The sequence below is a fragment of the Nannobrachium achirus genome (assembly GCF_963921795.1).
Source record: "Nannobrachium achirus genome assembly, chromosome: 11".
Lineage (NCBI taxonomy): Eukaryota > Metazoa > Chordata > Actinopteri > Myctophiformes > Myctophidae > Nannobrachium > Nannobrachium achirus.
The window spans coordinates 42,212,913-42,226,838 of record NC_137820.1 but is presented as its reverse complement, the minus strand read 5'-3'; the positions used below and the strand labels follow the sequence as shown (position 1 = coordinate 42,226,838).

The 13,926-nt window shown below is 40.6% G+C and overlaps 1 protein-coding gene across 1 annotated transcript in view; it reads left to right on the top strand.

Annotated features, from left to right (window-relative positions):
• ptprz1a (protein tyrosine phosphatase receptor type Z1a) overlaps nucleotides 1-12,244 on the top strand; it is a 102,619-nt gene extending 90,375 nt beyond the window's left edge. The window contains exons 14-28 of the mRNA XM_080736421.1: nucleotides 697-717; nucleotides 826-922; nucleotides 1,426-1,508; nucleotides 1,648-1,782; nucleotides 2,973-3,107; nucleotides 3,715-3,878; nucleotides 4,809-4,944; nucleotides 5,380-5,526; nucleotides 6,143-6,236; nucleotides 6,917-6,990; nucleotides 7,798-7,968; nucleotides 8,400-8,546; nucleotides 9,005-9,147; nucleotides 9,967-10,102; nucleotides 11,234-12,244. Coding sequence (XP_080592547.1) covers nucleotides 697-717; nucleotides 826-922; nucleotides 1,426-1,508; nucleotides 1,648-1,782; nucleotides 2,973-3,107; nucleotides 3,715-3,878; nucleotides 4,809-4,944; nucleotides 5,380-5,526; nucleotides 6,143-6,236; nucleotides 6,917-6,990; nucleotides 7,798-7,968; nucleotides 8,400-8,546; nucleotides 9,005-9,147; nucleotides 9,967-10,102; nucleotides 11,234-11,377 — 1,827 coding nt within the window. The 3' untranslated portion in view covers nucleotides 11,378-12,244. The remainder of the gene's footprint in view (nucleotides 1-696; nucleotides 718-825; nucleotides 923-1,425; nucleotides 1,509-1,647; nucleotides 1,783-2,972; nucleotides 3,108-3,714; nucleotides 3,879-4,808; nucleotides 4,945-5,379; nucleotides 5,527-6,142; nucleotides 6,237-6,916; nucleotides 6,991-7,797; nucleotides 7,969-8,399; nucleotides 8,547-9,004; nucleotides 9,148-9,966; nucleotides 10,103-11,233) is intronic.
• The last annotated feature ends 1,682 nt before the right edge of the window (nucleotides 12,245-13,926 follow it).

The window sequence follows — 13,926 nt, the reverse complement described above, 5'->3', positions numbered from 1 at the left end:
TTGTAAAACAAAAACGATAAAATAAATAAGTATGATGCGATCTAAAGATTCCCCTATGGGAATTCCAATACTAAAATCAACGCTGTGACCCAGGGTGAGTGGGAGTGACGTCAGGACTTTGGTTACAGTTGTGTTATGTGTAAAATAAATAATAATAATAATAATTTTGCACTTTTAATGCTTTGAGCTCCGTGTGCATTTCTTAGTCTGCATGATTTAGTTGTTTTTTTGTGTTGTGTGGTGATGTTCAATTTGTTCTCATTGGCTGTCTGAGTGAAGGACAATTTGACACACATTTCACTTCAAAACTGCCATTGAAGGGAAAATTCAAATATTATGTCTTTTCATTATGGATGATGTTTTTTGTTGTTGTTTTTGTGTAACATTTGCACCTCCCTGATTCCAGAGAGAGAGAGAGATACAACATTTGGCATTTGGCAGCCCTGAATGAAAATGATTTATTTATCAGTTTTGTCAAACCTATAAAACCAGATTTGGTTCTTGATTTATTTTTCCACAAGTCATGGCAATTGCAAGGACAGTCTTTAATTGAAGTGTACAGTAGCAGTGTTGTTGAGAATTTTCTGTCTGCCTTGTAATTTATTTATTTTTTTGCACCTTGTTTGTTGTTGGCTGTGTGTGGTTGGAACATCATCATCGTGGCTGTGCTTTCTGCATTCTCACTGCCACCATTAGATATTGAAAGAGAGTTATGAGGTAAGGCAACAACCTGTCTATTGTCTTGAGTATTAGTTACTTTACACCTCTGCCTACCCGACTCCTGAGTCTACATTTCTCAATATGTGTGTCTGTCTGAACGTACAGGAAGTGCAGTCGTGCAGTGTGGAGATGGGTATGACCACCGACAGCTCCAACCACCCAGACAACAAGACTAAAAACAGATACATCAACATCCTAGCTTGTGAGTGTGATACAACATATACAGTATAGTACACTGCGCAGGATTTGTACACTATCTGAGTTAAAAGTACATTTTTTGGTTAAATTAACCAAGTATAGCTCTATTTTCCAAAAAGCACTAGCAATAATGTCTATAGAGGGCTTGTTCAGTGTCTCCACGTGTCTCTAGCTCTTTAGAAACCAGAAAATATAATGTCAGGTCGAAATACCAGTTTTATACAATCGGGAGAGAGAACTTGTATACAGGATATAGAATACACAAGTGAAAAAGAGCTGGAGAGACTGGGAGAGCGCTGTTACAGAACTAACACTCTATATAGCAATGATAACTATCATAATATAGAGCTTTAACTTTTTAAACAAAAAAGCCTAACCAAAAAATACAGCACATTTTTCTTTTTACACTCTGAGCTACATTAACACCATTAGACTGTATACCTGGTTAAATAAAGGTTGAATAATTCAACTCAACAGATTATTATAGTGTGCTTTTTCCACCCTCAGATGACCACAGTCGAGTCAGACTGTCACCCGTGACTGACAAAGACGGAAAGGCTGGGGATTACATTAACGCTAACTATGTGGACGTAAGGAACCATTTTTGTTCAACTATTAATTTCCCCCAATTGTACCAGCATTTCAAGCATTAGAATCCAACTGCACATGTCTACCTGGGAGAGAACCCAGTCCTAAACGATGTCTTGTGTCGTCTCGCGGTGTCCTCAGGGCTTCAACAAGCCCAGGTCCTACATCGCTGCTCAGGGTCCATTGAAGTCCAGCACTGAAGACTTCTGGAGGATGGTCTGGGAGCAGAACGTTGGCGTTGTCGTCATGATCACCAACCTGGTGGAGAAAGGCAGAGTGAGACATGTCTACACAATAAAACAAATTAACTCATTTTACAGTCCTATACACACACAGAGACAGAGTGTCTGTCTCTGTGTCTTTGGGTGTGTCCGCAAATCACTGGGCTGATAATGTGACTACTCACTAGTCTAGTCCAGTGGTTCCCAAAATGGGGGGGTCGGGACATTAAGCTATTTGATTAGCTTAATGTGCAATGTAGCTTAATGTGCAACATCAAACATATAATTTTCCAAACTCACTCACGCTCTAACGCTCACGCTTATCTACGTTTATCTATTCACTCGCTTCAGCAACTGATCCCAAAGTTCACATGCTATTGGCCATTAGCATTATACCAACGCTGACGGAGCCCGAATTTCATTTCTCCCAAATTAAAGCTGTTTATTAGCGTTTTCTTTGCCTGTTGTCATGGTTACGGTCCGTTCCTCCAGGCCATGGGATCTGTAGCCCCACACACACACCCCTCTCTCACAGTTAGGAATGTGCATTCTCTCTCTCTCTCTCTCTCTCTCTCTCTCTCTCTCTCTCTCTCTCTCTCGCTTTTACCAGGTGTGTTTGATGTGTGTCTCATCTTCCAACGGGTATGAAAAAACTATGTGGAGCAAGCGCATTCATACTTCTATTCACTTAAATTTGCTGTTAAATTTTTTGCATCATAAATATACACTCCTCCATGAGCTGCTCCTTACATTATGATGCTCCCACATATTCTCACGCACGCACCACAGTAACTTTCCCCACAACCCACACTCTGCACATATTTTGGAGCACATATCTTTGAACGGGTAAGGTCTAGTTAAGCTAATCTATGTGCAGTAAAGAAACAGCATAAGTGTTCTAAAGTTACAATTTAATGACGTTTTAACAATACTGGGGACAGTTTGGTGATGGTATGTCGTGAATAGATGTGTCCCCCAGAGGAAGTGTGACCAGGACAGTTTGGTGATAGTCTCATTTGGAGATGATGTCAGTTGTTCCCAAACCTTTTAGCTCGTGACCCAAAAGAGACTCAAATCAAATGACTAAATCATTGCATTTTTTTCATGACAATTTTTGCTTTTTTTGGGAATGTTTTTTTTAACATGTTTTGAAATAATAATAATTAAAAACAAAATGTAGGAAACAAAACATTAAAAGTTGGTGGTATATGTGATTTAAACGTGTGTCCTCCCCCTCCCCCCCAGAGGAAGTGTGACCAGTACTGGCCTCTGGAGACCCAGGAGGAGTACGGCTTCTTCCTGGTGACGGTGAAGAGCACGCAGGTGCTGGCCCACTACACCCTGAGGACCTTCACTGTCAGGAACACCTCCGTCAAGAAGGTCAGGACCACTGGACCACATGGCCATTGGGGATGGGACGATATTATGAACATTTCATATCACGATTATTGTGACAAAAGAACTTGCGATTTACGATATTATCGAGATAATCAAAATCCATTATCCCGGGGAGGAACGTTTGCCCAAAAAAATAGCAGATCTACAAGCTCACAACGGGTCGCGTTGTGACGCGTTGTGAGCTTGTAGATCGGCTATTTTTTGGCAAAGACATTTGATAGAGTACATTATATTGTAAAAGGTACATTATAAGTACCTTTTATCCAATTATAGACGGTTTAAATGCAGCAGTTGAATTGATTCCAGTGCATGTTGGGGGACGATATCACGATCATTTGTTGATGTTGGTGATAAAAAAAGAAAGAAAGAAAAGCAGATGAACAAGCTCATAGCATGTCACCCCCCCTCATCTAAAAATATTTTGTGCCAGGGACTCCCTTACCAGATTTGTGTTTAAAAATGTTTAAAATGTATTTTCAAACAGCTACTGCAAATTGGTCTGAAGTGCTCATATCGGCCAATTGTAGTCGCTTTTATTGGGCTTGTTTTCATAGACCTGATTGCTTATTTCTCTGGCACTGCCTGGCAGGTGTCCCAGAAGGGCCACAGTGCGGAGCGGACAGTGACCCAGTACCACTACACCCAGTGGCCCGACATGGGCGTGCCGGAGCACGCGCTCCCCGTGCTCACCTTCATCCGAAAGTCGTCCAAGGCCCGGACCGAACACATGGGTCCTCTGGTGGTGCACTGCAGGTCGGAGCCTCAAGTTATCTTTCTGTTATTGCACATTTTAGCGGCGACTATAAACTTTGCAGTGAATGTAAGCTGCAAAGATGGCAGGAAGATATTTTTTGGTAAACACAAGATCATTAAATAACATGCAATCTAAATGACATTTTACCCTTTGCATAAGCCTGAAAGGTCATCAAGGCTAGGGAAAGAGCTATACAGGCTAAGGAATACTGAAGAATGTGAGTCTTCAGATTACGACGGAAGATTGGGAGTGAGTCTGTCTGCCGTTCTAACTGCGGTGCGACTAACTGTTCATTCATCCACAGTTTGGGAGCCAGAAGAGAGAAGAGTCTGGGATAGGACATTCACGAATAGTTATTTTTAGTATTCGAATTATTCGACCTCAAAGTATTCGAATAGTCGAATATTCGACTGGACTGGACTGGCCAAACTGTCAAATATTAAGTAAGCAAGAGGGCGAACATTGTGAGAATAGCCGATCTACATGCTCACAACGCCTCGCAACACGAGGCGTTGTGAGCATGTAGATCTGCTATTTTCACAATATTTATCTGCAGAACCGAGTCACATTAAATGTAACACCTACAATTCCAAGTGCTTGTCAGGGTGGGGGTCCCCAGTTCAAATAAGTTTGGGGGTCACGGCCTAAAAAGGTTTGAGAAGCCCTGGTGTAGAGCATTAACAAAAGTCATCCACCAGGGGTATTGACAGCTCATTCTTATGACTTCCTATCTAGCCAAGCTTTATAAACTATATATTTTTTAAAGAGAAAACAATACAAAAATTAAAATAAGCAAATATTCGACTTTGGTGAACAACGTCGAATATTGACTTTGATATTCGAATATTCGAATATTTGGTGAATGCCCTAGTCTGGGACAATATGTTCATGCGTGCTTGTCTGGATTGCTTTGATGTGATGTTTTACAGTGCTGGTGTGGGCAGGACAGGCACATACATGGTGCTGGACAGCATGTTGAAACAGATCCGAGACGAGGGCAACGTCAACATCCTGGGGTTCCTCAAACACATCCGCTCACAGAGGCACTACCTGGTTCAAACAGAGGTATAGGGCATTACCTTCATTTAACCTGGTTCTTTTCTTATAATATTTATTTTTGATTGATTTAATACTTTATTAGTCAGAAATGTAAACAGCACGTGATACAGTATGTAAAGTATGAAGAACAAAAAAAGTCATGGGGGCTTTTCATTGTGGTCCTTCAATTCATCAACATGGCATACAAAATTAACACGATAATAACAAATACAAACACTGTATGTACAAAAGAGAAAGGGGAAAATTACATTTACTTGTGGTCTCCTGATAGATGTTTTTGCCGGCCAGATTTCATTAAAATGTAGGCCCTACATGTAGCGTTTTCTCTATTATGATGTTATTATTATACTGCATTATTGATGACTATGCCACATTAACATTTCACTGCTTGTAGCTTGATCATTGAGTTATGTACCCTCTTGCTAAATGTGTCTCCTGCAGGAACAGTACATTTTCATCCACGATGCCTTAGTGGAAGCCATCCTGGCGACAGAGACAGAGGTCACCTCTGGTCACCTTCACCAGTACGTCAATGACCTGCTGACCCCTGGGCCGTCGGGGAAGACACGCTTAGAGAAGCAGTTCAAGGTATTTGGAACAGGGACTCCCTCTTTATTTGGTGTGTCGCCCATGTGGTGGAGGTTTGGATATTGTAGTTACCTTGCCATGATGTAACTATTCTCCTCGTGTGATTTGCATTGCACGATGACACAGGTCTCAGTCACTCTATAGCGTGCGTGGCTGCACGCGCGCGCACATGCACGCACGCACGCACGCACACACACACACATACACACATAGACACAATTGCAAACAAAGTGACAATGTATAACTTTACGAAATTTACACTTCATTCTATTTATTTTATCTTTGAATGTGCTTTGTGTTCATTTTTGTTATACAAGAGTGCATTTTGAGAATATGTTAAATGAATGAATCAAATTTGTTGGATGTGTTTAAATCACGTTTGAAAACTCACTTGTACTCCTTGGCTTTCGATGATTCAGATTGTCTATGTGTTGAACCCTATGTGTGTTTTACCCTGTCTAATGTTTATTGTTTTACTCTTATTTTATTTTAGATTAGTTTACTGAGTGGACAGCACATTGGTTCAGCGCTGTTGTTTTAAATGTGTATAAAAGAAGTGGATTGGATTGGACTCATTGAAGTTCTAAACACTGTTAATTTGTATTATTTTTTGCAGTTGATATCTCAGTCCAATGCCAAACAGTGTGACTATTCTGCTGCTCTGAGAGAGTGCAACAGAAACAAGAACAGAAACGCCTCTTTGATACCTGGTGAGATCCAAACATGTTTTATTCATCCTGCCTCCTATAGCTTCAGTATTTGGTACAGGGTGACCTTGAGCCAGCACTGCTGCGACTGTGGAGGCCATCTGTTTCTCTACATTGTGAAGGGTTTGTTTTGTCCATTCAAATGTAACGCTGATTGATGCTCAGCGGCGATAACAAACAAACATCCGATAACGTTAAAATGAAGGTCCTTTACCCATTAAAGGGATATTTCACTTTAAAAAAAAAAAACGTTTGGTCATTTTATCATCTAATCAGGCTTTTATGAACACCCTGAACAGATTTTAATTTGATTGATTCAGTTTTTAGATATTTGATGTAAATGTTATCAGGCCTTCCTCCTGCCGGACGCCTCCCCATATACTCCCATTTTAACTTCAAACTCCATTTTAACCATAATAAATTCATCAAAAACACCCATTATTTTTTCTGGTGACTCATACTAACCTCCTAATACGTGAGCAGGCCGTGTTTCTTCGATAATTCTTTCATTTATTTTTAATAATCTTTTATTGTATTCATTTTTATACTTGAGCACGGCCTGCTCAAGTATGTTAGAGATCAGTTTCCTCCTGTACTCAACTGCTAGTTTGACGTGGATTAGATGGAAAAAGATTGTAAAAGAGATTGGGAGAAAATGTCTTAAAAGAATTGTCTGTTTGCAGTTGAGAGGTCACGAGTCAGCCTGTCTACATTAGCAGAGGAAGGATCGGACTACATCAATGCATCATACATCACAGTAAGAGCATTCATACAGTTTATTTATTCCTATAAAGCTATAAAGCTTTGGATGTTTTAGAGACAAAACACATTATGATCTTGTGTGATATCATGAACCATCAATCTGGGAAAGGTCTGCATTCTGTCCCTTGAACCAAACATAAACGTGAGGAAGCAGCCTTTAGCTTTTATGCACCACATATGAAACAAACTCCCAGAAAACTGCAGGTCTGCTGCCACTCTTATTTCTTTTTAAAACACAACTAAAGACCTTCATGTGTTATTTTGACTTTTGTTTTGTGCACCCTAATGTCATTGTTTAATTGTGTTTCCTTTGCTTATGTTCTGTGTAAAGCACTATTTGAATTGTGCTTTACACAGTGTTGTTGAAATGTGCTATGCAAATAAAACTGCCCCTCCAGTTCCAATGTTGTCTGGTCCTGATTGGACAATATTGGAAAATGTATTTTCTGTTTACTAAATACCTGTAGAAATTGGGAGACCCATGTTACTGAACAGTCTACAATGATTGCAATGGGAATATAGAACTATTTAACACTTGCTATAACTAAAAAATGTAATGTGTTGAAATGCGTTAGCTGGGGAGCTGATTGGTCACTATTTTTTTTCTCTGTGTGAAATGTCAGGGTTATGTCGTCACCTTTTGCAAAGCAGAAATTTGGGAAAATACCCAAGTAGCTGCTACAGTAGCTGCTAAAATGTTCAGCAGACAAAAAGACCCCCTCACTATCTCTCTCCTTCATGTAAAACATGTTGATTAATTAATAACCAATGACTGAATGAATGTTTTAATTGCTTGATGCAGGGCTACCGGCAGAGCCATGAGTTCATCGTGACCCAGTGTCCACTCCCTGGTACCATCAAAGACTTTTGGAGGATGATCTGGGAGCACAACGCCCAGGTCATCATGTCCCTGCCTGGCACCCAGGTACCCGGGTGCCCTACGACCCCTGAAACAGGACAGACCCCAGGCCCGGTCAGTAGCTCTCTGCATTTGTATTTATGCCTCAGAGTTTCCAGTTGTTCTATGATTTGGATCACTTAAAGGAGAATTTCGGGGGAAAACGACGTTCCTACCTTTTTAAAAGTGTCTTTCAGAAGCTTCCAGTATGTTCCAGCAGTTGTTTGTTCCAAAGAAGAAATGTAGTCCATTTTTGTCCGAGCTGTCCTACCGATTGTTAGTCTTTTTTTTTTTTTTGGCTTCAAAGTCCATTTTACATTGCAGACCTCAGACCTCAGATACGTTGTGAGCTTGGAGGTCTGCTATTTTCGATATTTCCACCAAAGTCCTTTTTAGAAGTTTCAGCGCCTGCCTCTCTAACATTCACTGCACGTCCCTGAACATAGAACAAATATAAGGGGGGAGCCTGCCTGAGATGGCTTTAAAAATGAAATCCTCTTCCTCAGGAAGAGGAGCCGTGTGTCTTCTGGCCTCGCAGAGAGCAGCCAATCAGCTGTGAGACGTTCACCGTCACCCAGAGGAGTGAGACACGCGTGTGTCTGGCCAACGAGGAGATGCTGGTGGTACAGGAATACGTCCTGGAAGCTGCACAGGTGATGTTGAATTCTTTCAAAGCATCTGTCATTTTAGATTTTTTTTAACAAGTTAAATCTTACTTTTATGTTGTATTCGTGACCCTGCATGTGGGAAACAAACGCTGCCCTACACACGCACGCACGCACGCACGCACGCACGCACACACACACACACACACACACACATACACACATTATTTGTCTCATATCGTCGTTGTCGGGTGAAAACCTAGTATGTCCAAAACCGTTCATTTGCATTTATCATTTAAAACATGATTTAAACTAGTGAAAACAGCCGATCTACAAGCACACAACGCCTCGCAGCGCGAGGCGTTGTGTGCTTGTAGATCTGCTGTTTTCACTACCTTTGTGCGACGGCCTTGTCTGATGAAGCAGGGCTTTACTTCGCGAAAAAAACGTACACATTTGAAACGGGTTTCTGCCCGACAGTGACGATATGCTTCTTTCCTGGACAGGACGACTATGTCCTGGAGGTGCGGCACTACCAAGCCCCCCGCTGGCCCAACCCAGACAGCCCCATCAGCAACACCTTTGAGCTGCTCACCCTGGTCAGAGAGGGGAACTCCAACACCAACTGTCCTGTGGTCGTCCACGACGAGTAAGAAGAGCTGAAGTCTTATCATTATAGAGCAGGGGTCTTTAACGTTTTCAGTCCAAGGACCCTTTAGCTGAGAGAGAGAGATGAAGCAAGGACCCCCACAACCTGTTAATAGATTCCATATAGTTTCATCTTTTGACAGCACAATCATCAGTGTATTTTGGATTCGTGTCAATTTGTGTTTTCAGATATTTAACCACTTGAACCATCAATACTTATAAAACTTGACCTTTAAATGAGTAGTTCACCCCCAAAATGACTTCTTTTCTATTGATTAGTCACGCCATGGAGACTATAGTTCAATAATATTTTTAGTTTTTTGTCGCATTCCTAAGACAAAAATGTGATAACAATAAATTTACCACCATTCGTTCCGGATGGGGACCCGTTTCAAAACGGGTCCCCATCCGGAATCAATGGGGGTAAATTTACTCGAATCAAATTTTTGTCTTAGGAATGTGACAAAAAACGAAAAATATTATTGAACTCTATACTCTCCATGGCATGAGTAATCAATAGAAAATAAGTCCTTTTGGGCGTGAACTACTCCTTTAACTCTGTACTTACACAGTAACAGTATGTATATAGATCCCAAATTTGCCACAGAAATGATAAAACTACCGTATTTTAGACCCCCCAGAAATGTATAGAACCTACAAGTATTGTTTACTTTCTCTGCACTGCATTATGCCAAACCTGCCATAGTCACTGATTGTTCCAAGAGGAATTCAGTGTGCAACTTGTGCTGCTCAGGTGAGAGAGAGAGAGGGCAGTGTACAGATAAAACCATAATTTAATGTTTCATTTCTTTCTTTTCAGCGTTGGGGGAGTTGTTGCTGGGACGTTCTGTGCGCTGTCCTCTCTGGCTCGCCAGCTGGAGGCTGAACATTCTGTCGATGTGTTTCAAGTAGCTAGGATGACCAACCTCATGAGACCAGGAACCTTCACTGACATTGTAAGGGTTTAATGATTCACAAAGTTACAACATACAGCAAAATTGAACAATCATAATAAATTGTTTGGGGTCCCCAGTTCAAATACTATTATTTGAGCTATTATTATTGATGGAAATATTTGTAATTCCTTTATAAAGTTATCCTTTCCCAGAAGACTCAGTTTCCACCCACAGAGTAAAACCAACTAGTTAGAGTCAGAGTCCAAGAAAAAGGCAGCACACCAAATAAGTCAGTTTGAAATAATTGTATTAACAGGATAGTTCAGAGTTCAACGTACAGTACAGCAATTCACCCATAGTGCCTTCTGCCTATACAAAACATAATTTCACAGATATATGGAGTTACAGAATACATTAGTCACATTATGATTGGACAATTAAACATAACAAGGGATATCAGATGTTTTGGTGTCTTGGGCCCAGGATCCAGAAGGACATATGCCAATGTGTTATCCAGTGTCCTGGGCATTATGACATTCTTGAGATATAATTTGTCTGGTCAACATCCTTTGTACAGACCTGGAGTGGAGCATATCTCATCACATGGATTAGTTATTAGATCAAAACAAAATAACCTTGACACTTTTAAAACTGAAAGTGGTGTCTAACATTCAAATGTAATTTTATATTGATATCTAACAATTATTGTTTGGGGTCCCCAGTTCAAATACTATTATTTGAACTGAGGCAGTAGTTGAGGCATTCATTCGTATGAGTTGGTTCCACAGATAAATATTCTGAAAATAGCAGATATACAAGCTCACAAAGACTTGCAATGTGAAGCATTGTGAGCTTGGGATCTCAATGCAGTCCTTGTTGACTGCCACTAAATGCCCTTACACCGTCCCTCAAAGAATGAAAAAAACAAAAACAAAACAAAAAACATCTTCCAGGAGGCAAAAAGGGGATGTAAACTCACTTTTCCAATAGAAAGGTGATGGCATTCACTGCCTACAGTTTTTTCTCCCCAGGACTTTTTTGAGTTATCCTCAAATGTTTGACCTTGTACCTCATGCATTTCAGATGATAAAGTACTCAATCAATCAATCAATCAATCAATCAATCAATCAATCAATCAACCACTAGAGTTGTGCTTGAATTGACATGTTGTCCTTCTCTCCCCTCACTCAGGACCAGTTTCAGTTCCTGTACAAAGCCATGCTGAGTCTGGTGGGCACCCAGGAAGATGAAAGAACGCGTCAATCGTCTGACAACAACGGTACCATTGTCGTGGGCACTGCTAGTGCCGCGGAGAGCCTTGAATCCCTGGTATAAAATAACAAACAAACAAACAAACAAGGACTCTCAACTTCCAATACTGTATGAACTCTTACTCTTTTATAAGCAAAATGACAGCGCTTTGCCTTTTGTCCTTCCTCGCCTCTAGGCTGCCACCAATGGATTTGTATTGCTTTTTCGCTCGTGCTAGGCTCATACTATGACAATAATCCCACTTTGGTAATTCCTATACTAGCTTGACCAAATGTTGCATGTCACAGAAATGTAACCACATGAGCCCCAGAGTCCTTGTTCTGGGGGCGAGCATTTGGCGAAAATAGCCAATCTACAAGCTCACGACGGTTGTGAGCTTGTAGGTCGGCTATTTACGTCAAAGGTATTTGGTGTAGAGCAAGGGTTCCCAAACGTATCAACCCCCCAAAATAATCACAGTTTATGATGATCAAATACTGTTTGAACTGCACTTGAATGTCATACATTCAGTTTGACTCGGTTCCACAGATAAATATGAAATAGTCGATCTACAAGATCACAAATGTTGTGAGCTTGTAGATCGGCTACAATGCCTCTAATATTAATATAATATAATATATATATTAGTAATATTTGGCCAATTTGGTATTTAAAAGGTCTTACACTTACTGTACAGTATGTTGGTTTGTTTACTGTTAGTGAGAAAACAAATGTTGCACACTAAGCTAATAATCTGGTGATCCCCAAAATGTATTTGGGCGAACCCACAGTTTGGGAACCAACTGGTGTAGAGGGAGAACGTTAGGGAGTCAATTGGATAGACCCTTGGGCCGGGGGCCCTCAGTCTGAGCTCAGGCAAAGTCATGCATTTTAGACAATGGTCTGAACTGCTGGCGTAGCGGTCCCGGCACCTGGGCCCAATGTGGCCTGACGGCGCGTCGTGGGGTCGACTCTCGTCTCTCCCCATTTCCTGACAGCTTACTGACATGTCCTGTCAAATAAATCTTGCAAAAATAAATAATAATAATAATAATGTTTTTATGTTTTAGCTTGAGCCTAGCATTATTGAAGGAGATTATTTTATGCTGAACATAAACATGAACCCCTTTGGTCTTGTAATTTGTGCCTTTTTATATTTTCCTCCTGTAACTCTTAACGGCTTTGATACAAACGTAGACTAACAATACTTACCATTATTCACACAGTGGCCATATTTTTCTTGAGTCAACATTATGCCACCTGGTATGAGAACGAAATGGCTGCTTTGTAAATATGGTCAATGGTTAAATTATTTCACTGCCACCCTGAGATGTTTGCCTAACCTTTCCTAAGTTACTTTGTATTTATTGGCAGTAAAGCTAAAAGAGCAAAAAAGGGAAAATACAACTTTTTACATCAAATGACATATTTTGTTAGCTTCTATTTTGTAGCAGTCATGCACTGAACAACTCATTTTCTTTGTGTAAATACCATTGTGATGATAGCAGCAGTGTGCTATTGAAGTGGGAAATGAACAAGGGCCTGGAATAATATTAATCTAATGTAAATAATCAATTCAATGGACCAAATTTCTATTTATACTTTTAGATTTTTATATTTGACCAGTTTAGTGCATTTAAATGTATTGTTTAATTCTAATTATACTTGGTAGAAATGTGTTAATGCTTTTATATTCAGTGTTCCGTATTTTGTAACAGACTAAATATGATGCATGGGGTACTGACACTTTTTAGTGATAAATGGCTGATTAGATAGGGCATTAAATAAGTGAAAGGAAGGATTTGGAGTGGTTTGTCCGTTTTGTTTGCACTATAATAAACGTGTACATCTATAGCAACATTACTTGCGTAATATTGTTATTTCATCATTATACCGGTTTATCGGCATGGGAGGCGGAAATTATGTTTTCGCCCCTATCCATCTGTCTATATTTTGTGACCCTGGCACAAAATACATTCAGATATCCCAGCTCAGCAGAAGGATATAGCTGACCTGTTCTGACATCACAATGATGTTGCAAATGAATTCCGTCCTTGTCCCTTTTATGCCCATATATGGAGATCCCTGATGTCATCAATATTAAGCCCATATTTGGGAATGCCCATATTTGGACATAATGTGTCAGTCTCTTGTGGTTTATGCATAGAGTATATATAAAATAGAGAGCGGACGAGCCCCGCCCCCACTATCATTTCAATGCAAGTGCTCAGTGGCGTTTTGAAGCAACGGCTACGTGCTAGCATGTAGCTAATCCAGGTGCATTCTGGGGGAAATTGGCCACTATTTCGAGACCACAAATGACGTCACGCTGCTCTCCGCTCACAGGAAGGATTGTCTGGAGTGGAGGGGGCGGGGCCAAAATGCGCGTTTAGGCTGCAGTTCCAACTGTGGCCACCATCGGGGCTGCTTCAAATCTAGCCCTGGGTTCTGGGGGCTTGGGTTTATGACATTAAGCATCTATGATGTCAGATGCCAGTCATCTCCATTGTTGTGAAAAAACGGACACATTTTGTCCAACTTAAACAACCAGCCAGGTCTGTGCATTTTCTTGTTCATAGCTGATCCCATTAATAGTCTTTAAAAGATAAAGAAGCGGCCGCGCACACACTGTA